The 25,760-nt window shown below is 38.4% G+C and overlaps 1 protein-coding gene across 4 annotated transcripts in view; it reads right to left on the bottom strand.

The window, feature by feature from the left end:
- Positions 1-25,760, bottom strand: part of TUB (TUB bipartite transcription factor) — a 127,665-nt gene that overhangs the window by 10,524 nt on the left and 91,381 nt on the right. For 2 of the 4 annotated variants that reach the window (XM_014064451.2, XM_014064453.2), the window contains exons 4-9: positions 21,142-21,279; positions 10,196-10,357; positions 8,965-9,086; positions 5,653-5,844; positions 1,920-2,032; positions 1,276-1,390 (exon numbers count right to left, since the gene is read on the bottom strand). In XM_014064451.2, coding sequence (XP_013919926.1) covers positions 1,276-1,390; positions 1,920-2,032; positions 5,653-5,844; positions 8,965-9,086; positions 10,196-10,357; positions 21,142-21,279 — 842 coding nt within the window. The remainder of the gene's footprint in view (positions 1-1,275; positions 1,391-1,919; positions 2,033-5,652; positions 5,845-8,964; positions 9,087-10,195; positions 10,358-21,141; positions 21,280-25,760) is intronic. The other 2 variants (XM_014064452.2, XM_014064454.2) reach the window with 2 other exon arrangements.

Below are 25,760 nucleotides of genomic sequence, written 5' to 3'. Positions count from 1 at the left end.
TAAAAAATAGAGTGTTAAACTCAAGTTTTCTTATTCAGATGTTTGTTCTAATTACTTCTCCTTTTCAAGAAATATGGTTAAAGAAGATTTTGTAAGAATTTTATTGACAGGGACTTTCCCTAGAATGTATTTTAATTCTTTTTATATCTTAATGATTACATGCATCTAAAACATCAGTAAATCATTCTTGCTTCAGGGAAACCCACAGCTTCAACACAAAAAGCCACTCCAGGGTAGAAAATTCTGGGAATGTTTGTTGTAGTCAGATGACTCATCCAGTTACCTTCATGAATTAATGGGTATATTTACCATTTTTAATTATGCTGGACTTAAAACCAGTATTAATACATCCAATTCATTCCATTTTACAAATGGTGACCTCAAAGGTAACTCCACAAATAATACTAAGAACCCCTTGTTGAACAATGCCAAGCCCATGTAGCTGAAGGAAAAAGCATTCTCCTCCTTCAGCTGCAGTGACAGAAGGGTTAATTTCACAGTATTTCTTAGCCTTTTATTCATTGCTTTGACTAAAATAGAACTATGCTTCATACAATGTCATGTCAAATAGCATCATCATGCTGCCAGGCTAATATAGGAAGCAAGTAGATGCTTAATCTGTTTTTTATTCATGGTAGTACTCATGGTCTGTGTTCCTGGAAATGAGAGCAGCAGAAGGAGCTATATATCATATTAAATATTATCTGGCTCAGGAATAAACCAATTGGATCAACCAATTGCTTTCCCCCAGTAATTCCAAGTTGAAGCTGAACGTTTTCCAAGATATCCTTCACCCTGAATAGAAATAATTCCTTTATTATTGCACAGTGTCCTTGAGCATCCTCTTATTTTGTAAAAATGGTTGTTCTACGGCCTCTTTTTAAAAGAAATTATATTTTGTTCTTTCACTGGAAAAGTACGTAGAGTAGCATAAGGATAAATAAGGGCAATTCGTATCCATAGTATAAAAAACATAACAGGAAAAAAATGAAAGTTGGAAATTAAAAATGGGAATAATAACGGAATGCCATTTTATAATACTAGATAAATCTTATAATGTCCAATTCTAATGCAAAGACTAAGCTGTTATGGTACTAATATATAAGTGTGAAATTGTAAACACCTGATGCAAAGAGCATTTGTATGCAGTAACTATACTTTACATAGAGTCCACGTAGTAGGTATTCTGGAATTATAAACATGAAGTTATTTTAGTACTCAATCCAACAATTGTTATTTATTCTAATTTGCTTTTTTGCATAGGGAAATACTTACATAGCAAATAGCAGCTAACTCCTGGCGTAGATTACTTGCCTCCAAACTCGATGTTGTTTTCACTGGGTTAACTCCATTATCGTAAACTGTAAATTTAGTCCCCATGAGATTTGACCTATTATTGAAGTAAAAGAGTAATCACGGTCCACTACTAAATATTTATTATCATGAAAGCTAGAATTGTGTTTCCCCTAAACCAGGAGTGGGGAACTATGGCTCTTTTATGACTTGTGGACTTTCAACTTCCAGAATTCCTGAGTTAGTCATGCTGGCTTAGGAATTCTGAGAGTTGAAGTACACAAGTCACAAAGGGGCAATAGTTCCCCACCTCTTCCCTAAATCTCTTTTTGACATTAAATGTATCCATTTTTTAAAGTTATTAGGTATTGTATAACAAGAGTATGGACTAGAACTGGGAAAATCCAAGTCTGCAGAACCCTTGATGTTCTCTGAGCTTGGTTATTTGCTTGCAGACGTTTTGTTACCCAACTAGGCAATATCATCAGTGCTAGTGAGTATGGAGCTTATTTCCCTTTTACCTACATATAGAGACTATGAAAATCTACAAACATAAAGAGGTTTGAATTGCTTTAAATCTCAAACCATTTCACACTTAAGCATACATTTTAAAAGTAGATATTTACCTTAATTTTCCAATGAAACTCTCTCCTCCTCGTGACAGGTCTGTTGGGTCAATGGAAATGAGGTAATTTGAGGTTTTGCTCTTTTTCCGTTTCCTTCCAGCTAATAAAAATACCTAAAACATATATATATAAATATATATATAAATATATTTTAAAAAGTCAAAATTCTAAGCAGAATCTGGTGGAACCATTGAAAAAAGAAATCATAAGAATTTTTTCTTGACAATAAGAATAATTAAAGAAAATGAAAATTAGCAAAAATGGGTTGAAAAAGTCAATAGAGAATTTTACTTGCTTGGACCCATTAGTGATGGTTTAAATAATTAACCTGGAACATTTTATTAAAGATTTACATTCTGTTTAAATAGTATCCTTTTAATGAAAGGAAAACATTTTCTAGTTCAGATCAGAATGCACAATCCTGCTGTAAATAATTTGAAGAATCCAAACATGGAATTATCTTAGAACAAAGTAGACTTTAAACAGTGTATTTAAAGCATTGTTTATTCTCATTTACTCCTTTTTCCCAAGGAGTTTCAATTTATCAACCACTTGACATTATATCTATACAACATAAACAGCGTGATATTCACCAGGCAAGCAATGAGGGATAATTTTCAAACTTATCTTCCAAAACATTTGCAGCACTGAATCTACATCTGTATTTCCTTCTCATGGAATGTAAGATGAACCCCCACTCATCTATCAATTCGTAGGTAATAATTTGCCAGAGGGGAGTGGACATACCTTCCAGTTGGGCAAATACAGAACTGTGGAGGTAGCCTTCAAGAATCTAACTATCAACTGCAATGCATGACGCAACATTTTTTAGATTTTTTAAAATTCATTTTCAGCTTTACACTGGACTCAAATGGATGGATTTGCAATGTACCAATTCACAATGCAGTTTCAGCCTGTATATCAAAGCACACTAAAAGAAGAAATAGGTGCTTAATGACAGAGTGCATGCTTTGCATGCATAAAGTTCCAAGTTCGGTTCCCGTTGGGATAGACACAACAAATAAATATTGTAAAAAAAACAAAAAAAAAACAAATAAATATCCCAACAGAAATGCAGCTATTGCCTCTGAAAATAACTGTTCTGTTTATTGCTTGGGGAGTTGTCATAACATGAATTTTCCATGCAAATTGGTTAAATGACGCATTACCAGTTTCAGACTATCTAGAAATGATGCTCAAATGGTAATGGATAAATGCACTCTATATTGTATCCATATTTGAAACAAAAAAGACCATCTCTATAATGGAAGGGGTACCTCTAGCAATGATTTCCATTCAATCATAATATAACCTATTGCCAGCCTTGCAATGTAGTCCAGGAGAATGGCTTATCCAGAATACTTAACTCTCACTTTATTGTAAAGTTACATTAAAAGAATCTTGCAAGTTTGAAAATGCATCCCCCCCCCCTTTACAGTCCCATAAATTAGGAAGGGTCCCTTCTAACTCTTCTACTCCATTCCTTCTGTGGTCTCAGCTGTCTCTTGTCTGACAATTGTCTAGTCTGTGGCCTTTCCTCCTGTCTCCCAAAGGCATTCTCACAGACCATTACACCTATAAACCAATTCCATCTAACTCTAACTCTAAAGGGCAAGAAAAGGGGAAGTTGATTAATGAAACCTCTGAATAAGAACAATTTGACATTAAATAGCAAAGGAGTACTACATGGTACATTATGAAGCTGGATTTGCTTGTTGGAGAATGAAAATATATACTACAGATCCCCTGTGATGAAATTTGTCAGGAAATAGGAACTCTAACATACTTAGACCTTTAGGAATATTAAGTAAGTATAGTAAGTAAATACCATGGTGTTACAATTTTATTTTATTTGTTTGTGCCCAAGGCAAGCACCGGATTTACTTCAAAATTTATCTTTTTTCTGAAGCCTAGTTAGATGCTACCTGTTACCCTCTGATTATTTTTCCTCTTTTGCAACTTCTTTTCTTTTAGCCAAATATCCATCTATGTTCATATCTTTGTATTTTCTTTAAAAAAACCTACTTTTTAAAACAGATATTCTTGTTGTGTGGTTTATAGCTCTTCTAGCTAGAATGCAATCTGGTAATAGGCCAGGTGAAGCTTAGGCCTCTCCAAATTAATTACTGGGCCTTGGACTTAAGATGCCTGGTTTTTAGCAAAGTAGCAGAAAAAGCTGACAGTGTGTTCCTTCTTTTGCTCTTATTCTAGTTCTGTCTATTGCAGGAATTTACTCAATTATCCTAGACAGGAGGCCATTTAACTAACCCATTTGAAAATTTCTAGCAGAAGGGAGTCTACCATTAATTCTAGCAGACTCTTCTGGTGTTTAATAACTTATTGTCATGAAATTCTTTTTGATATTCAGCTTCAATTTACTTTTTCTCAATTAGTTGGTCCTTTTTCTGCTCTTAGAATCCACAAAGTTCACATTCTTCTGTATAATGGCCTTTTATATATTTCCAAATTGTTAGTGCCATTATCTTTCCTTTCTTTAACCCCCACCTCTGCCTTGGACTTCTGACCTTTTGTCGTTCTAGTAACATTTCTCTGAACTCATTCCAACTTAGAAACAGACACAATATTTCAAATGCAGTACAAACAGCATAAAATACAGTCACACCATCTTCCATGACCTGGATGCAATGATTATACAAATGCTGTCCAAGATTGCACTACCTTTCTTAGCAGCTGCTTACTCTTGTACAAATGATACTATTTCGAGATCCTTTTAGCATATCTGCTACTAAGTCAGGTTCCTCAACCTTATATGTACACATTTTATTTTTCCGACTCAGATGCAGGTAGGCTTACATTTGTCATGGCTGAACATTCTCCGGTTCAAGCCTCCTGAGGTCATTTCTTCCATTCCATGTAGGTAATTAGCGTATTCTTCTGCTAAAATTACAAGCATAGCATCTGCCTGGTAAATCACTATCACTGCTCCCTCTTCACTCTTCACCCCTGCTCCACTATCCAGCATCTGAAGTTAACTTGTTCCTCTCCTTGCTAAAGAGCCACGGAAAACTCCCTTATTCTTGTCTGCTCTTCTGTTTGCAAGTTTCCAACTCTATCTCCTTATTCTAAAGAGTTTGTCATAGGGGCTGGAAAAATTCATGGAAGACGGGACTTTCAGAGGCTATTACTTATGAAGTTCAATGTTAGCTGTATGTCAGGAGCAGCCTGCCAACCAGCTACAGGACAACAACAGGGGATGTGGTGGGGAAGTGTATGTGAACACTCCAGGAACATCTGATTGGTTATTGCAACAAGTGAAATGCTCTAAGGTAGACTTTGCCCAAACCTTCAGGGAAGTTCTTATTGTTGAGACTGAGTGTTGTGGAAGTTCAGTAATTGAATGGCTGATATGTGATAAACGATTCAGTACTTACACTGTAATCATGAAGAATGTATGATACAGGGGAAGCTCATATTCCAGTTCTGCAGTGAAATCTTTTCATAAACAATTTCGACTTAATTTAATGGGACTTACAACAAAAAATAGACTGTAGTCTAAAGCATGTCCATATAGTTTTATTTTTTCTCAGATATTCTTTCTGCTTTTCAGGACATGCTTCATTTTCATCTATATTTTCCCATCATTATAAATACTTCTGACAGGGATACAACCTTCCCCTCCCATTTAAAAACACTTATAATAATACAAGTTCTAGGTTCTGTGTGCTTTCTATACTGTTACTTTTTTGACAGCCAAGAAAATATGCTTAATGACCTTTTTACCATCCTCCCTTTCTAGGTGGAGGTAATAGGTAGGGTACATTCCACGGTCCATTCCCTTCTTGTCTCTTGTGATTCGGCATTTGACAGTAACTCCCTGAGGAGCAGGTCTCACAGCAAACTCCTCCAAATCATCCACATTTATTACAGGGTTATTGGTTGAAGGGCTGGGCCCTGATGCTGTTTCCTAGAAGAGTAAGAAAAGTTACCTCACTTTAAAATACACAGAGATTAATGTGGAGATAAATCTCAATGGAAATTTGGTACTATAGAGGTAACAATAAAAAACCCAGAACATACATGTATTCTGGACAGTTCACTTTCCACACAAAAGAAGACATGGGAAAATGTAATGCAGTGGAACAAAACTGGATGTGATCTGGAAAGATGTACTGAATGTGCCTTGAAGAAGAAGCGCCTTGTGTTGCTTTTCAGCCTACTGATTGTCTCTTATCTAGCTTCTTCAGCTATTGTAAACATCACATGATGCAGTGCATAAATGGAATGCAGTAAAGCAGCACAAGAGCAGCCTGCTTCTCTTTGATCCTGGAATCAAGAGAGGGGTATTGTTTTGCAAACAATGTTTCCAGGAAATGCTTCACTCAAACCTTTGCTGGAGCAAAGAACACACTTTGAAAATTTAACAAAGTCTTGCTGGAAGATTTAAGGATGACAACCAGCTTAGAAGAATTTTAATAGGTTTTAGTTGGTGTTAGGCCTGCAGCCTAGCATAGCACCACTTAGCTGGTAGCAGCTTAATGCAGTGGTCCCCAACCCCCGGTCCGCGGACCGGTGCCGGGCCGTGGAGTACCTGGCACCGGGCCGCGCAGCGGCCGGGGACCATGATCGCTGCAGCGGCCGGGGGCCATGATCCCTGCTGCCTCTTCACCCACACGCGCAGCCTGAGATCAACCCCGGGACTCGAACCCGAGAGCCGCCTCTCCGGTCCAAACCCCACTCCCACCCCGGCCGCCCGCCCGGCCGCCTTGGTAGCCCGTGGAGACGGAGCGCGTTCGGTTCGCCGCTACCTGGGGGCGCCGTCCCCATGACGTCACCGCGAAGTCCTGGCCTCCTTCCCTGGCGAGGCTTTCTCCCCGCCAGCCAATCAGAGGCCAGTCCCTGGGCAATGTTTATTTCTTTACCAGAGCAGAAAAAACAAGGTTTGTTTTTTTAAGATAGTCATTTTAATTAAGGGTTTATTTAATTCTGTCTTTGCCTTTAGATAACTTCTAGAGTACATTTTATGTCTGGAGTTTAAATCAGAGCAGAGAAGGACAAGTTGCTGGCCGGTCGAAGCAGAAGCGGGAGATTGGAGGGGGGGGAGAGAGAGAGAGAGCAAGCGCTGGGTGGGTGGCAGCGCGTTCCACAGCGGACTAGGCGCGCCGCAGGCTGCCAACCCCCCCCCACACACACACGTACACACACTGCCTCTCTGGCAATTGGCTGCCCAGGAAGGGAGCGGGGAGCTTTCACAGATAGGAATGTGATGGGGTTTGTTTCCTTCCCCCACTCCTGAGCCCCTCTTTTTTTTTTTGCTTGCCTTCTGGGGTCTCCGCCGTGGAGCAGCCGAGGTCAGATGGGGAGGCGGAGAGAGAGAGAGAGAGAGAGAGATGGGCGGGTGGCAGCTGTCTGTGAAACATCTTCCCCTCCCCACCTCCTGGGCAGCCAATTGCCAGAGAGGCACGGTGGGGGTGGTGGGGGTGGAAGGAAATAAAAAGAGAAGTTGCCCTTTCATTTTGCTTTTGTTTCGTCCTCATTTCTCAATCTCAGCAACTTTAACACTTTTGGACTTCAACTCCCCAAATTGCCCAGCCAGCTAGAATAGATAGATAGATGGTGGATAGGTGATTGATAGATAGAGAGGGATGGATGGATGGATGGATGGATAAATAGATAAATAGATAGATAGATGATAGATAGATAGAGGATATATACACATACACGCATACATACATACATACACAGAGAGAGACAGAGACAGAGACAGACATGGATGGATAGATATCACAGAAGTGAGTACACCCCCTCACATTTTATCAATATTTAAGTATATCTTGCAGCAGTTTAGACATTAATGGCTGGGGGCCATGATCGCTGCAGAACAACACCCCCCCACCCCTGCGCGCGCTCAGCGGGCCACGGTAAAATTATCCAAGGCTGACTGGTCCGCGGTGATAAAAAGGTTGGGGACCACTGGCTTAATGGACTCAAAACAAACCTGAAGAAATGAAATATTTGTAAAAAATAAATAAAAAAATAGCCAACAGTATATTAAATTCTCCGTTAACTGTGATTAATGTCTGGTTATTTATATATAAGATAAAATATGGTATTTGGTAAAACATTTCATCACCAATATTTATTTATAATTAATATATTTATTACATTTAAATGCTTCCATCTCACCACTGTTTTCTACTTTCCAGACTAATTATCAAAAACCATGGATCTTGTTGGAAGTAAATTTAGGAATTTTGTAGGCAACAGATCAATACTATAATTAACATTAGCTTCACAGGATAGGGACGCTGCAGTGAGAGTAAAAGGGAGGAGCTACACTGACTTTCTAAACTTTAGAAGGTAGTCAGGGAGCCTCCTCTATATTTAAGTTTCAATGCTAAAACTTTCCATTTTATATGCTATATTTTTTTCTAAAAGTATTCTTCATTGGCAATGCCAGTTCCACCAATCATCCACCATTCACATAATGCTATCAGATTCTGTTGTTAAATTTTTACCCTTTTATAAACAACTTTATTCAGCTTTATGTACATGAAAGAATTAATAGATTAAATTGCAAAAAAATGTGTGTGGAAGCAATTTCTTGTTCCATCTTCACAACCATGGAATATCACACCATAAATGTGGTGCTACTGTTGCATCCAAAAAGTGAAAAGAGGAAATAAAATAAGAAATGGTTCTATACTTTAGCAAGGAGCTCAGGACAGACATTAAATCTGGGTTAGGGTTAGGGTTAGGGTTAGGGTTAGGGAAATGTTATGAAGAATCCATACAGGCAAGATAAGTCTACATTACATTAAATGTCCTGGTTAGGTAATTCTGAGTAGCAGTGAGATTTTCTTAGTTTTATCACTGGCATTCCGCGCATGTGCTTTCCTCATGTATGCTGCGTGCACGCATGTGTGCAGTGTTGAAAACAAGGCTACATAGGAAGTTTTGGAGCCGAGGCAGGTGTGTGGGCCCACTTGCAGTTTGCCACTACCAGTTCAGATGAACTGGTCTAAACCGGCTAAATACCACCTCTGATTCTGAGGTATTTTTAAGTCCACCACATCAGAGCACTCACCTTATTTGATTTCTTGCTTGTTGCAGAACCTGGTCGGGTATTACTATTTAACTGTGAGGAACTTGAGCTATCTTCATCCTCCTCATCCTCCTCTTCATCAAAATTCATGCTACTTGAAATGCCTAAGACACAATCATTATATTTAAAGACATTATAACTACTGCATAATCAAACTGCTTGCTCTCAGAACATGCATCTTATTTACTATATGAGAGCCTCTCATCTCTTTTGAAGTGCTAGAAAAAGCACACCTTTGATTGCACCTATTTATGCTTCTCTTATTAGGGCAGTGTAGCAGTTATCTATCAATGTGATGCTTTTAAGACCTTGTAAGATCTACTAATGTCTGCTCATATTCATATTCTTACAATATTAACAACAACATTGACATTATTTAAGAAGTGGGACTTTGGTAGAATGTATCAAAATGTTATTTGTTCTTTCAACTTGATTCATTGAAAAAGAAATGAAATCCAAAGAGCAGAGTATTTCCTAAGAATTAATGCTGCTAGCAATACATTTTGGAAAGAATATTTCCTACCCACTTAATTTATCTACCAAATTACAACCAGAGTTACTAGAAGCTTCATGGAGAAATAACAAAGATTAGTTAATGGCAAACTTTCGTGTTACCAGAAAACATTTTAAGCAGATAAATTCAATCCAGGACCAACAACTGTAGGGCATACAAAATATCTGCCAGATATTTTTCTAATTTCCTTCTGTTGTTTATTAGATGGTATGTAGAGAGGCACTGACATTGGAGGAATCAGATATATTTCAAATATCAGTTGGAGAGGAACTAATTGGCTACCAAACATGACTATCTGCTATATTTTATAAAATTTGCTTACTGCTAGTAGCATAACCCTGGATTCAATTTAATTCCTATTTGATGCATTTGATTATCTTAGAATGCAGTACAAACCATTAGCATTTTTTGTATGGAGGAACAGGTAAGCATATAATGAAACTTTTGGTTTATAGACTTCATAATTTACTAAGTAACATCTATCCACAAAGTATATGAATTCCAATCTTTTTTTGTTATCTGACAAGTCTATAAGGATACATATTGGTGTGTGTGTGTGTGTGTGTGTGTGTGTGTGTGTGTGTGTTGATAATGATGACATAAAAAAGCTTAGGTCTACTTTTGCTCTTCCCTCCTCATATCCTGCAAACACCATGATGAAAAAGCCAAAAATATTTGAATATTTCAGCGAGTTCTTACCTTTTTTCTGCATTGTTACTCTAAGGTCTTGTTTGCCTTGTTGGCTAGTAGCTAAAACCTCTCCATCATCCTCATCATGGCAAGATTCCCCAACAGTAAGAATTTGAACTTGGCTCCTTGCTATCTGTACTTCATCTTGAAAAGCAGCTGGACCATCAATGCCTACAACCAAGAATTGCATCAATGTCATATAAAATACATACATACATACATACATACATACATACATACATACATACATACATACATACATACATACATACATACATTTTAACAACAGGTTATCTAAGAAGTCACATCTTTCTTCAATTATATTTGAAAATAGCTTTTAAAGGAAATCTGTAATCAATTCAGGTAAGTTTGATTATTGAACTGATTAGAAGTATAAACAGTAAAATAATTGTTGTCCATATATATATATTTATAATTTGGAAAGAGGGAAGTATATTTTGAAATAATTAATAAATATTTTGAATCTTTAATAAAACAGCTTATATACTTCTCATTCCAATGAAAGAGAAATTGCAAATCCTAATGTATAATTGATCATGGTTTTTTAATTTTAATATGTTAACATTTTTTCCTGCAAAAAGGTACTAAAGATGGGTAAATATTATCTCATTTCCTAATTTTAATTTGTTTCCTTTCCTTTATTTTTTTTTACTAGGGCACTAAATTCATCCTCACATAAATTGCACAATAAAAATTTAAAGTGCCAGATTATATATACACTCTTTTAGATTTGTTCAACCATTAACTGGCATCATTGGTATCAACACCTACAAATTAAATTCTCACAAAGCTAGAATGTTTTTACGAAGTTTTCATGAGGTTACTTTTCTGGAAGATAATGACAAAATCTGAAATACTGTGGGACACTATAAGCATTGTACTTGTACCAAAATCATCATTACGTGACCACAACCACAGATGCTACAATAGCCACAACTACAACTTGAGGAAAGCCCATCCCACATTCTTAACATAAGCCTTTCAGAGTAATATAAATTCAATTTGAAAGGACATAAGAGTTACTGAAGGTATTATAGAAAATTTTATTAATAAAATGATAAAATTGAGCAAAATAAACTGAGGTTACATACAACTAATGACAGAAATAAGTGAATATTTTTGGAACAAACCAGAAACAAAAAGAGGTGGGTGGTTTTGTTTTTTTAAAGGCTATGTCTGTAAAGATGGACAAACAGAGCAAAGTTCTTTTATAAGGTGGTAATTATCCAGATAAGCACTAGATGGCAACAAAACTCCAGCCCATTTATTTAGAAGTTTCAGAATTATTTGTTAGTTAAGATTTTTAGTCTACTTTTCCTTCAGGAATGTGGTGCATATAGCACTCTATTTTTTAAAAAAACAATCCTCATAACTGCTGTGCAAACTAAACTGGACTAAAATCATCTCAGAGCTTCCATCTGAGGGTGGACTTGACTCTGTGTCTCCACGGTCCTTCTGTATTATTTTATCTACAGAACTACAACTTGAAAAAGAGAGCCAGGGCTCTAAATGATATGAAGAGCAGAACAGACCAACAATTCAATTTCATAAATGTTAAGCTGCAAGAAAAAGAAATGTCCAGAAAAAAAGCAGAACTATAAAAATCCCAAAATAGTTTCTTGGAGATGCTAAACTATTGTTAGAAACAGAATAAATACTGTAAAACAAATTTGTTATTAAAACTGCATTATGAAATTTTTTTACCACACATGCACTTGTATTTCTTTAGTTTAGGCTCCTCTTCCAATTAAAACAAAAGTGAACTTGTGTAAGCAGTTTTGGTTCAGCCCTACTGCATACATAATTGCAGAATAAATAAACTAGTTTCGGAGGATGTAGAGCCGGCTGCTGCTCTTTTCCTTGGAATATTTAATATACTCAAAAGCCTAGTGTCTCCACCATGGTGACATCTGCACATTAGAATTCTAAAGCATTACTATAAAAAAACTCAGCCCTACTGAAAGCTGGCTCTGTAATTCTTGAAGGAAAGGCTGGATTGCTTTAAAATAAGAATGATCAGAAAACAGCAGTTTAAAGACACCTTGTCTTTCTTTTTTTAAAAAATAAAATTTATTTTTGTGTACAGCTTACCAGAAAGTCACTTCATCAGTAATTCTTTGATCTAATTCATATCTCTTGATTTTCAAGTGACCCATATTTTAAAATTGTAGACAGCCAACAGGAGCATAGTGTTTTCAATGACATGATTTCTATGAGAACATGATTTTAGATAACTGAGGATTGTGCTAGGAGGCGGTATTTTCTGGTGTTTCATCTACTTGATTTCCGTAGCATTCCGCCAAAATCAGCATCTCGTAATGGATGAATTACTGTAACTTAACAAAACAGAGCAGAACAACAGAGTCGGAAGGGACCTTGGAGGTATTCTAGTCCAACTCCCTGCTCAGGCGGGAAACCCTACACTCTGGTTGGCGAACCTAGGGCACGCAAGCTAGAGGTGGCACGCCATTGCTTCATGTCAGATCTTGATAGCATTTCTTTCATGAGCTTATGATTCCATGCAAACGATGAAACAGAAGCTCACAAAAGAAAAAGATCTTACCTCTTGCCATGGTGCCAGTGTTGGGATGCCCCGCCTCCCGCTAGGCAGCTGGTCTGCAGGTCTCTGTTGCGCATGCGCACATGTCTGCGCACGGGCACATTCACGTATTTCTGGGCAGGTGTGCACACACATTTACACATGCACACGTTTGCACATTTCCAGCCATGTCCACATTCACACATGCATCCCTTTCAGTTTGGGCATGTGTGCGCACGCAGTTTGGACACTTGTTGTCTAAAAGGTTTGCTATCACTGCCCTATACCAGACAATGGTTGTCCACTGACTTCATAAAAACCTCCAGTACTGCACCACCCACAACTTCTGAAGGCAAGTCCACTGATTACCGTATTTTTCTGAGTATAAGACACACCTTTTTTTCCTCAAAAAAGAGGCTGAAAATCTGGGTGCGTCTTATACATCGAAGACAGCATTTTTTGTCTCCCGAAGCCCCGCCCCTTCACCAAAATGGCTGTGCATACCCTTATGGAGGCTCTCAGAGAGCTCCTGGGGAGGGCAGAAATGAGGGAAAAACTGGCCTGTTCCCCCCCCCCCAGCCTCCAGCAGCCCTCTATAACCCTCCATAAGGCTATGCAGGCCTTTTAAAAAAAAACAGGCCCATTTTCATGAAAAACAGGCTATTTTTGGCAGGTTTGCAGAGTGCAAAAACTTTTTTCCCCCTTTTGGAAAGCTTTTTAACTGATTGATGAGAATTGCGTTGATCAAGTGCTGTGCCAGCAGAAACAAAGTCTTAGATACTGCAGATTGTCAGCGACTTTTTTTCCAGCACATGAATAAATACACCTGGAAACATCTACCTACCTACCTACCTACCCTCTCTCTCTCTATCCCTTTATCTATCTACCTACCTAACTACTGTCTCTCTCTTCCTACCTACCTACTGTATTTCTCTCTCTTCCTCTCCCTCTCTATCCCTCTACCAACCTACTTTTTTTGTTTTAATTTGCCTCTTCAAAACCTTGGTGCATCTTATACTCCGGTGCGTTTTATACACCAAAAAATACGGTAATTGTTCTAACTTCTCCTTAGTTCTAGGTTTGTTGTCTCCTTGATTGGTTTCCATCCATTGCTTCTTGTCTTGCCTTTAGGTTTTTTAGAGAATAGATTGATCCCTTCTGGAAGCCCCTTAAATAATGGAACATTGCTATCATGTACCTTGTTTATTTTTATACAGTAGTGCTTTAAAAAGCACTACTGTGATCCAGGGAATTCTCAAATGTTAAGAGCTGGAGTCAAATACCAAGGAACTACATTCATTATACAACCTAATAAAATAGGTTTCTGCAATAGATAGGATTAACCTGAGATTGTAAATCAATGCCTACAGATCTCCAAGCTGTTCCTTACACTCATTCCCACATTTTAAGGCTTATTTTGACTATTCCTGTGTAGAATAAACTGCAATTTTTCTTCCCACTGATTAATTATTCTAACTATCAGGAAATTTCTCCTCAGTTCTAAGTTGCTTCTCTCCTTGATTAGTTTCCACCCCTTGCTTCTTGTTTTATACTCAGGTGCCTTGGAGAATAGTTTGACTCCCTCTTCTTTGTGGCAGCCCCTGAGATATTGGAATACTGCTATCATGTCTCCCCTAGTCCTTCTTTTCATTGAACTAGACATACCCAGTTCCTGCAACTGTATTTTAGAAACATAAATATTAGCTATTTACATAGTTATTTGAATTTCATCCCTCCTTTATTATTGGGCAACTCAAGATGGCCTACATACCTAATACTGCTTCCTCCTCCTATTTCCCCCAAAACATCAATCTGGTGGGTGGTGGGCTGAGAGTGAGTGACTGGCCCAAAATCACCCAGTTAGCTTTCATGCTTAAGGTCAGGGGTGGGTTCCGGCAAGCACTACTGCCGGTTTGCTCATGTGCGTTCTGCGCACACGCTTGATGTGTGCTGCAAGGGCATGGGCAGTACAATTAAAATTGTTCTGTGCATGCGCAGAACTGAAAAACAAGATGGTGGTGCCTATGGTGCCACCCGGGGAACCAGTTTGGGGGCGGGGCATGCCTGGGTCACTGCCAGTTCCAGTGACCCAAGCCGCCAAACCACTACTGGTTCGATCGTACCGGTCCAAACTGATAGGAACCCACCACTGGTTAAAGTAGGTCTAGAACTCAGGTTCCTGATTTCGAGCCGAAAACATTAGGCACTATGATACATGGTGCTATATATTACTGTTATACATTATTATATATTGATACTCTAGTACTATATAAACATACATTTAAATTAAATTATTATTAACAGCCGTTCATTTCATGCTTTTTACCCAATTTCATTTTATGCAGAATTCTGCCTTTTTTAATGCAAACTAGATATCAAAAATTAGCTTTTGAATATACTATTTTAAAATTAAATACCCCATTAATTTCTAATAAGGGCAGATATGTAGCTCATTGTTTAAAAAAGAAAAATCAACTGGTTTTAAATTTAATAGTCTATAGGCATCTTTGGACAGTTCTGTAACTACAGTAAAAGAAAAAGTTGCATTGTAGAAGAACACCTGCAGTATTTGGCTCTGCCTCAATAAATTTATAAGAGGGTCTTTCATGAATGAAATTCAGAAAATCATTCAATGAACATTTTGTACAGTCTATAGAAAATAGAATTAGAAAATAGACCAGGACTTCAGCTAAAATGAATAGCCTTTACAAAGTCAGAAATCAAATGAATGTTTGTTAGCCAAGCATTGTATAATGTTATTTCTCTACATAACTTAAAAATTAATCAGAACACTTTGGATAAGAAGGTATGTTACCTATAATATCTATTTTAGGACATACCACTGAAGATAGTATTTTGCAAATCTGCATGCATCTTCAGAAAGAAATACATTTAACTGAGATTTGTAACTTCTTGTCCAAAATAATAAAACCAAAGGATGAGTTGAGTTAGTACAGATAACATAGCAGCATTGTGAGAATCTTGCCAAAACCAAGGCTGGTATTTGTCACATGGTTTGCATTTGTACAAGAGAATCAAAATCATAATGTGTGTTTTATCACAGTCACCATCACCCCTATTCCATCATCCCTGGGGGCGGGGGATGTATTCTTCTCAATCCAAATTATTTGCAATAGCAGAAGTGTGAGAATGGATTAATTCCAATATGGAAAGTAGTATGTCCAAAGAATTTAATACACACAGACTTCTGGTGAGAGCATGGAGCACTAGATGAAAGAATGGGGACAGCCTTTATGATGAGATTGATGGCCGGATGCTGGATCTCTCCAGAGAAAGGAGAGATCATAAGATTGCCCACATGTACTCCAGGCAGCTGCTTCTCATAAACAGCCTACTGGAACTTTCTGCAGTCAGCTTATGAATCAAGCAGCTGGAGGTCGGAGGATTCCAGCTAAGCTCACAGTTGTAATGCAGCCTATATGTATTCATAAAGCTTGACCATGCCTCGTTTCTTAATCCCTTTTGGAATTACTTTTTTTACTGCTTTTCAAATATTAAGAACTTTTGAAATGGTTAAGTTTTTTTATTGCATTTTCTGTGTGAGTCGCCTTCTTAGCAAAATAAGTTTTAAATATGATTTAAGGATTTGGGAAAAAATTACTTTTAGGAATAAACAGCAAAAGGTTGTTTAAAATGTTGGTTTTGGAAAGTTAAAAATGAACTAAGGATCCAGATGGATTTGGATTTGAAATAAGTCTTTAAAATTAATTATAAGAATCCACCCTTTGGAAAATTGCTGTTATTAGAATTCCTGGGGGGGGTGGGTGGAATGAGAGGCATTTTGAAGGTGGGACACTAGAGGGAACTAGATGAAACTAAAGATTACAATTAGAGGAGAATACTTAAAGTTGACACTTCTCTTTATTGGTAAAGTTGACTCATTAACACAGAATAGAACAAAATACTTTAACATTGGACATTTTGAAGGATATGTGTGAACAATGAACTCATTGTATAAATAACATTACAGAAGATTGTATTGTATTGTATTTAATAGATTTATAGGCCGCCCAATCCCGGAGGACTCCGGGCGGCTTACAGAAAAGAAACAAATCTTAAAAATAAGAATTAAAAAAAAACCAGAGAAGATAGATTAAAACCTCATCATGCACCCAATCTGGTCGGGGCTGGACCTTAGTCATGAGGTCAACAGCCCCAGGCCTGCCGGAATAGCCAGGTTTTGATAGCCTTTCGGAAGGCCATGAGAGTGGGTAGGGTCCGGATCTCTGGGGGTAGTTCATTCCATAGGGTCGGAGCGGCTACAGAGAAGGCCCTCCTCCGGGGAGCCGCCAGTCGACATTGTCTGGCTGACAGCACCTGAAGAAGGCCCACCCTATGCGATCTTATTGGCCATTGGGAGGTACGCGGCAGTAGGCGGTCTCGCAGGTATCCAGGTCCTAAGCCATGTAGGGCTTTAAAGGTAATGACCAGCACCTTGAATCGCGTTCGGAGACCAATAGGAAGCCAGTGCAGCTCATGGAGGATAGGTGTAACGTGGGTGTATCTTGGTATACCCAGTATCGCTCGCGCGGCTGCGTTCTGGACTAGTTGTAGTCTCCGAACACTTTTCAGGGGCAGCGCCATGTAGAGCGCATTACAGTAGTCAAGTCTTGAGGTGGCGAGGGCATGAGTGAGGAACAAACTCTGCCAGATAAAACTGAAATGGGAGTGAATACGGATTTAAAAGTGACAAAATACAAGAATGATATGGGAAAAGATGATATACTGAATAGACAAATGGAACCGGTTGATTTTTTAATTATTAAAAGGAACATACAAATAACAAGCCAGAATAGTGATTTGGATAACCTTTCTATACTGGAATTAGAAAAGAGACCTATTAAAATTTGAAAGGATTTTCTGAGAAGGGACAAAGAAAAAAATAAAGCCATATCAAATTCTAGGACATTATTTGGAAGGATTAAAAACCAGGATTGTTGAAAATATAAGGAATATAAACTTCCATTATTTGATCAAGGTTAAAATAGATTTGGAGCTGTCTCTGGTAACCTTTAATACACTTTTGCTGTTCAGGAATTAATGATGAGGTTTTAGGATTTTATTTATGGTTACAAGCTGAAATATGAGAAGAGATCATTTGTTGTATTTTAAGAGAAAGTGATAAATTACTAAAATTGTTTATACCTGTGATGAAAGGGGAAGTTACATCTATATATATTTCTTTTCAATTTTTCTTTCTATTCATTTTCTGCACTTTCTATTTTTTCTTTTCTTTTTTTGTTAGTTTGTATTTTGTCAATTATAATTGTTAGGAATATAATTCTAACGGTTGGATTGGCAATATATAAATCATGTAACAATGCTATACCTGTTTCTTTAAATCATACTGTAAAATGTGATTGGTTGCTGTTTTCCTCAATAAGAGGGAGCCTGAATGACTGTTAGCTCTCTGTTTCGTTAGATGCTGGGCTGATCTAATCTGAGTGTTTTTGGAAGCTGGAAGTGCCATGAGCTATTGTAAGTTTTGCAACTGCTAACAAACGTTGAGTTCTGAACTGATACTGGACTATGCTATTTGGATTATCCCTTAACTGAAAGACATTGATGACTGACTATCTTATCCGTGTATGACTTGGACTGTTTGATGGACTCTGATATCTCTATTTCCACGAAAGTAAAAGCCTATTTAAACTGCAGTGTCTCTGTATGCTGGTTTGTGTGTTCTCCAACACAACTCTCACAACGCTTCACTGAACGTACTTGCTCTCCCAATAGGGAGCTTATCTAACAATAATCTTTGATAAAATTATTATTAAAAAACAAATAATTTAACACACACACATACACCATGGTCCTGAAGTAGCTTGGAGCTCTGTGTACCATCTGTTAAAGTAAAAACAATTGTGCATAGACATATTTCATTAAACATATTTCAGCTAATTTGGCCCTTAGAAAAACTAGCTGTGATTTAGCTGTGATTATGGAACCTAGGCAAGACTACATATTAAGCAATCCAATCTCTTCTGTCTCAATATTTCAGCTGCAATTTAAATTCTCATATATATTAGAATAATCCCACTAATCTAGATACCTAAATCCAAGCAAGAACATATCCCACAACAATCTTCCCCAATTTAAGCCACAAATGTGTTAGACCATAAATGAGCCCCAGGAACGATAATGGGGAAACAGTATCTTCTGAAATCAACCATTCTATTAATACAACCTATCTTAGTATCCTAATACTTTCAGAAAAGATACTTTTTGCTGAGTTTCATATTTATACAAATACAGTAGACTCTTCGTTACTCCCTTATGTATAAATGTGCAAAACAGCTAGCAAGCTTCTTGAGCTATTATGTCCAAATCCAAAGCAGTTCTTATCACTAAACAGAGGTCTTTATGACATTTCAGCATGAAAACATGCTATTATTTTAAAAAACAACCAAGTGTCATTTACAAAGGGCTTTATGGAGCTTTGCATATGCAACAAGAGACATGTATATAAACCTAATACTGTACTGAACCTTGCTCTTTTCTCCCCTAGTTCAAGCAGGATTGATACAAAATGAAACAAGAACCAAAATGCTGGTTAAAACAAAGCTGATAAATATTGAATTAGGAGACAGGAGTATAGCAGTTATCTTGATGGCTGAGTAGTATTCAATTTCTGTTTCTAAAAACAGTAAAAGTCTCCTGCACACTCACTGTGGTGTAAAAGCTTTTCACCCACGAGCATTGTACATTGTGTGAACACAGAGGATTTACTAAGAAGCACTTCAGGGGGGAAAATGTCTATATAAACAGCTGTTATGAGAATAAATGCAATTTAAAAGCTTTTACAAGAGAAACTGCATCATCTCACATACATAAGTGCAACTACTTTGACCATCGTCACTACCAGCACCTCTTGGTACAACAGACATTGAACATCCTTCTGCAAAAAAAAAAATAATTTGGCAGAAATGTGGGTTGGGTTCAGCAAGCCCTACACATGATTAACCACTTTAGGAAACTTGTGGAAACTAGTATGAGCATCCTTTCAAAAGATTACAAGTTTTCCTCATTTAGATTTAGGGAGGTGGGGTTAAGATAACTTTAGGAAGGCAGAGGATTTTATTAATCTGCATTATTGTGACCTTTTAATCATTATTAGAGTGTTACATTTCGTGTTCCAGTGGTGGGTTCTGGATCCCGTTGCAACCGTCACGGTTGCAACGGGGCCCGGCATCGTCCATATAAACACGTGTGGCGTGCACGTGCACATGCGCAGTACGCGCATGCGTCTTACTTTCCAGTGACGTCCCCACAAGCCTCCGAGACGCTCCAGCTGCTTGGCAGAGCGTCGTACAGGCACTGTAGGCGCCATACGCGGGCACGGAAGCATCGAAGGCTTTAAAAGACATATAAGGCCAATGTCGACTGGCTACCACCCGGAAGAGGGCCTTCTCTGTGGCTGCTCCGGCCCTCTGGAACGAACTCCCCGCGGAGATTCGGACCCTCTCCTCCTTCAGGCTTTCTGTACAGCCATTAAAACCTGGCTGTTCCGGCAGGCCTGGGGTTGACGAGTTCCCTTCCCCGCTCGAATTGTGTGACTGTTGATTGTTTTTAAATTTTTCTCTGTATCTTGTCTGTTTGTGTTACCTTGTGTGTACTACCCCCCTCCCTTGGGTTTGTTAGCCACCCTGAGTCCCTCCGGGAATAGGGCGGCATATAAATGCAATAAACCTTTAAACCTTTAAACCTTTAAGAAGCGAGGGAACAGTACCCGGTGCTCCGGGCAGGCTCCGGTACGCCTGTACTGAGCGTACCGCCTGCAACCCACCACTACCATGTTCCCAAAATCTTGCAATTTGTTTGAAGACATGCAATCACCAATCAAAGCACAGATGACTTCCGTGGATAACATAAACTTCATCTACTAAATGCTCTTGAAGGATGTGTAGCTTAAACAAATCAGTCACATTAAATGCAAGTAGTCCTCAACTTACAACAACAATGGAACCCAATATTTCTGTTGCTGAGTGAGGCATTTGTTAAGCGAGTTTTGCCCCAATTTACAACCTTTCTTGCCACAGTTGTTAAGTCAATCACTGCAGTTGTTAAGTTACTAACGTTGTTAAGTGAATCTGGCTTTGCTTGTCAGAAGATCGCAAAAGGTGATCACATGACCCAGAGACACAGCAACTGTCATAAATGTCAGTCAGTTGACAAGTGTATTAATTTTGATCATGTGACCATGGAGACGCTGCAGCAGTCATAAGTGTGGAAAATGGTCCAGTCACTTTTTCCAGTGCTGTTGTAACTTCAAACAGTCACTAAATGAACTGTTGCAAATCGAGGATTACTTGTACTGTTCCCTTTCAAATGATACGTCTTGTTCTTATTCAACCATGGGTGGCATGCAGCTTACCCTTTTGTTTTCCTTTCTTCTCTTTCCTGGTGCTGCTTGTTTGACAGCCTCCTGTGGCTGCTTTGGGTTTTTTGGTTGACTTCGGAGCCTGTGGATCTGCTGCCACCTTAACATCTTCTTGCTCAGTCTCTTGTACTGCTTGAGATATTTGGGGTGGCCCAAAGAGACAGGTAAAAAAAAAAAAGGAGAAGGAAATTTTAAGAAAGGAAGAAACGAAAGGGAAGTTTCCCAGCGCATGAAGCTACAGACAAGCAAGTTAAGTATATTGTAAAATCATTTTCTCAAGTAATTAAATGGAAAGAGAAAAATACGGAATAAACCAGAATAGGATAAAAGGATGGAGTAATTTTTAATGGAATCCTTTATGGTTGGTTCTTATTCTCTAGACACAAGGTGTGGTTTATGGACTGAATTCAGACCTTCCATTTTTCTGGGCTCCTTGGATAATGTAAGGTATGGATTTGATGTCCCTCTCAAGGTTGACCAATACTGTTTGCTCTCTTCTCCCTCATGAAGGAAACCATAATTTCTGGGATGATGGGAAAGCCAGAATTCTCTACCATGCACTGCAAGGAATAATTCCTGGCAATCACAGGCTCTGTTCCAAGGGAGAAAACATGGAAAGCTGAAACCCAATGACTCTTACAGGATCCCAAAGGAACTCCTATGTCTCAAGCATACCCTTAGAAACTAAAAATGGTATGTGGCTGAAAACCACAGATTATTGGAAAGTATATACTGTATTTTTAAAATAATGGCACCTTAATATGCTAGAATTTAGCAGCTAACTTTAACACTGGCTTACTTCGAAAACATTAAGTATAGTTCCTTGTGATTATTACTTACCAAACTATATTTAACAATGGTAAAAGGGCAAGAAGTGGGTGCATGAAGCTATTGTCTCATGTTTTACTGAACAAGCATCTGATCATTCAAACTGGAGTTATAGGAGATTATAGGAAGTGTTTTCTTTCTCAGTATTCCAAAATTAAACCTGGTGAATTCTAACAAATATTAAACATTCATTAAAGGATGTAGTCTGCAGACTGATTTGCATGTGTTGCTACTCTGCTTATTTTAAGACATAACACAACTTTTTACAACTGCCCCTTGTTTTCCTATTATATCAGTAATTGGAGACTTTAATTAGCATTTAGCCTGAAGCTATTACTGTGAGCAGCAGTTTGAGGACTTAGTGTTAAAGAGAAGGAATTACTTCAAAGGTTATTAGACCTTAGGTTTTTGTATGTATATCAGCAAGAATGTGCACAATCCACATGTCCTTTTATGATCCAAGATGGATCTTAATGATTCTATACAAAAGAGTAGACCCATGATGGAGAACCTGTGGCACATGTGCCCAAAGTGGCACAAGGAGCCATGTTGCCTGGCATGTGCGGCATCACCCATTCCTCTTCCGAGTTTCTGGCGCGCATGTGCACGTGACAATCAGCTGGCCTTTGTGTGTGCGGCAGTGCCGGAAACCGGAAGAACTGGTCTTTGTTTTCCTGCATGAGCATGCGCGCTGGGCAGTTGATTGGCACACAACTGGAAGACCTCTGAAAACCAGGAAGTGCTGGTTTCGCCATCACTGAAGTAGACCAACAGAAGTGGTCCAGTCCCAAGTGTTTTGGACAACAACTCCCAAACTAAAAGTAACAATGGCAATTGGGACCAAAATTTCTGTCACTAAATGATCATAAATCATGATGTTATAAGCCCGTATCAATTAGCAATAACAATCCTGCAGTCCCAGTTGCCTTTGTAACCCCAAGACTAAGTAGGTCTCTAAGTGGGAAGACATAGGAGTCCCAGGTAAGAATGGGACTCCATAGAATGTTGTGGGAGGTGCCATGGGCAGGAGCTGGAGCACAGACAAGCATCACAATGGTTGGGATGTCACATGTAGGTGTTACGGAGTGCAGGTGGGCAAAAGAGCAGTGGGAGTGGGAGTGACCTCCTGTCAGCTTCCCCATTGACTTTGCTTGGGGTAAGCTGGCAGGGAATGACAAAACCTATAATCATCTGCCTACAGCTCGCTGCAACATAATCGTGAGCCAGGCACTGAGCAATCGCATTACCACAGGGATGTTGCAATAGTTGCAACTACATAGGCCAGTCATAAGTCTCCCTCATTCAGAGTCCTTGTAACTTTTGTCGCTGAGCAAGCAACTCGGGGAATACTTACAATTAATATTGTCATGTTAGCTGTGGTTTACAGAAAGATCTTAGTTCAAAGCATTTGAAGAGCACAAAGCCTTCTCTTTTGGATATTTAAAATTACATCCTTTGTGATTAAAAACAACAAAACATACACAACAAGTAGGCATCTGCAGGACTGGGGTGGGGAGGAAGAGGTAAGGGGATGACCAAACAGCCATGTTTATGTCACGATGAAACATGCTGAGTACAATGCTGTTGACCTTCTTAGCATTTCTCCTGCATGTTTGAGTCATCCAGCTATTCTTGCATTGTTCTTGCCTAACTTGTACAGCAAAGCCATCAATATTAATGCAATGATGGGTTTTGTTTTTTAGCTGGCTTGTCACAGAGCCTGACATGGGTTAGGGCTAAGAGGGAATGTCTGGCCAAGGCCACCCAGCTGGTTTCTATACCTAAAGAAAACTAGAACCTGGCCTCTCTACTCCTAATTCAGTGACTTAACTACTATATCACACTGGCTCTCTCAAATACTAAGTACATAAACTTAACAAAGAATAATAAAGAAATTCAGGGATCTGCTTCATCTTGGGCGATGTTTCATCTTGACAAAGATTCAACCAATTTTTTTCACAGCTGTTTGAATGCTGCCAAATATGTGTTGCACTGCATTGCTCCAACTAATAGTGTTTCAGCATAAATCTCACCAAAACCTTGCATATGAAATAAAATAGTGTAATTGAAATTTCCCCTATTTTTCTCTTTTAAACTATTCATTGTATAAGTTCAAATAGAATCTAAGACAAAAATGGATTTTAAAAAAGTTTATCTTCCTGACCACAGAATGAGCCACTATTGGACCGCAAATGTCTGTGATAAGATGGAAAGGGTCTATGTTGTTCACAGATAGCAATCACAGCTATTGCAACAGAGAGAAGGGGAAATAAGGCAGGAACAATTGTAGAAGCAGAATGCAGACTTCTATATAAATAGTCCAGTTCACGAAAATGACCTTGTATAAGCATCTGTAGCTGGTGTTTATCTAAAGTGCCCTTTCACTCTGAATTGGTCCTACCAAAGTAGCAAAACCAACTCTGTTATCTGCTAGATCAGGGTCTTCAAACTACGGCCAATGGGCCTCGAGAAGGTTCCTTCTGGCCCACCAACTCCTCCCATGTGCTGTGCTCAGATTCTTTCCAAACCACATAGGGAGAGAAAGAAATTCACTACTGTTTGGAAAAGAACGTAGGATTTCCTTGATTTCTCCAATGAGGGGGGGGACGAACAGAGGATGGTTGACAGCCAGCTAAAATTTTGCTGGTCAAAGAAGGGGATGCATCTTTCCCTTTAAAATTTACGTTGGCTTTGAGCCAGCTGAAAGGTTGTTTCTTTGCTTGGTATATGTGATCCAATGAGTTCCCTTGGATTGTTTCTCCCAACACACACAAAAAGAAAGCCCCATCCAAACTGGCTCAGCATTGGCCGACTGAGAAAGCTGGCTAAAGGATCACCTATTGTGTATTTTCCTACCCTCTAGATGAGAATGGTCCCTACTTCCACAACTTTCCAGAAGCAAGTAAAAACCTAGCTTTAATATTAGTATTAGCTCCAATACATTAATGTAACATTTTGTGCTATTTGTTACTAGTGGGGTTTCTTTTACTATATTGAAACATTTATCAATTAACTTTGAATTGAAGTTTCAACTGACTTCTTCAATTGAAGAGACAGCCTTCATAGCAAATGCAATAATAGCAAAGATACAATAATATACAAAGAGATTTACAATAAAAGTGCTTTAATCCAGTTAAATATTGGTATCTGCTACCTACAGTCTCCTGGATTCAGGTCATAGTAACTTGCTCAATTAATAAATATAATTATTGTGAATATTTTACACTGTAAGATAAAAATGTCATTTCTTATATAACATGCCTAACCAGAAGCAACTCCAAATTGAGTTCAGTGTGGCTTCTGGCAGGTCAATAGAGAGAAAATTCTAGCCTAATGATATAGCTTTTGAGAGTTCCTGTGGTCCAGTTTGTAACAAGCCAAAGACATTCTGAATTGACATTTCTTAATTTAGAAATCCCTCAGTACAATGCAATATAATGCATAGTGTGAAAAGTACTTTTCTTCCATGATCAAAAGATACCCATCTGCTGATAGCTGGTGAAACTAAAGGCACACAATGCAATATCTGCCAACAAAAAAGATACTCCTTAATTTGAGTAACAAAAAAAAAACTTCTATGCATCTAGCTTTGCTAATATATTCTGAATGAATTTTGGCAAGCTCCAAGGGAGCTAATTATTTGACAGTCTAAATGCCATTCTTCTGAAAAGGTGGTTTTAAACCAGAATATGGAAATGATGGAGGGAATCAACTTTGAAGACGAATTAATGGGATTGCCAGATAAATAGCAAGACACTCACATATTGCTAGATTTCAGCTCCAAT

This window comes from Thamnophis sirtalis, unplaced genomic scaffold (assembly GCF_051295495.1).
Source record: "Thamnophis sirtalis isolate CommonGarterSnake01/CBP01778 unplaced genomic scaffold, rThaSir2_p1.2 scaffold_1, whole genome shotgun sequence".
Classification (NCBI taxonomy): domain Eukaryota; kingdom Metazoa; phylum Chordata; class Lepidosauria; order Squamata; family Natricidae; genus Thamnophis; species Thamnophis sirtalis.
The sequence above is the reverse complement of the archived record's forward strand: the minus strand, read 5'-3'. Positions and strand labels throughout refer to the sequence as shown.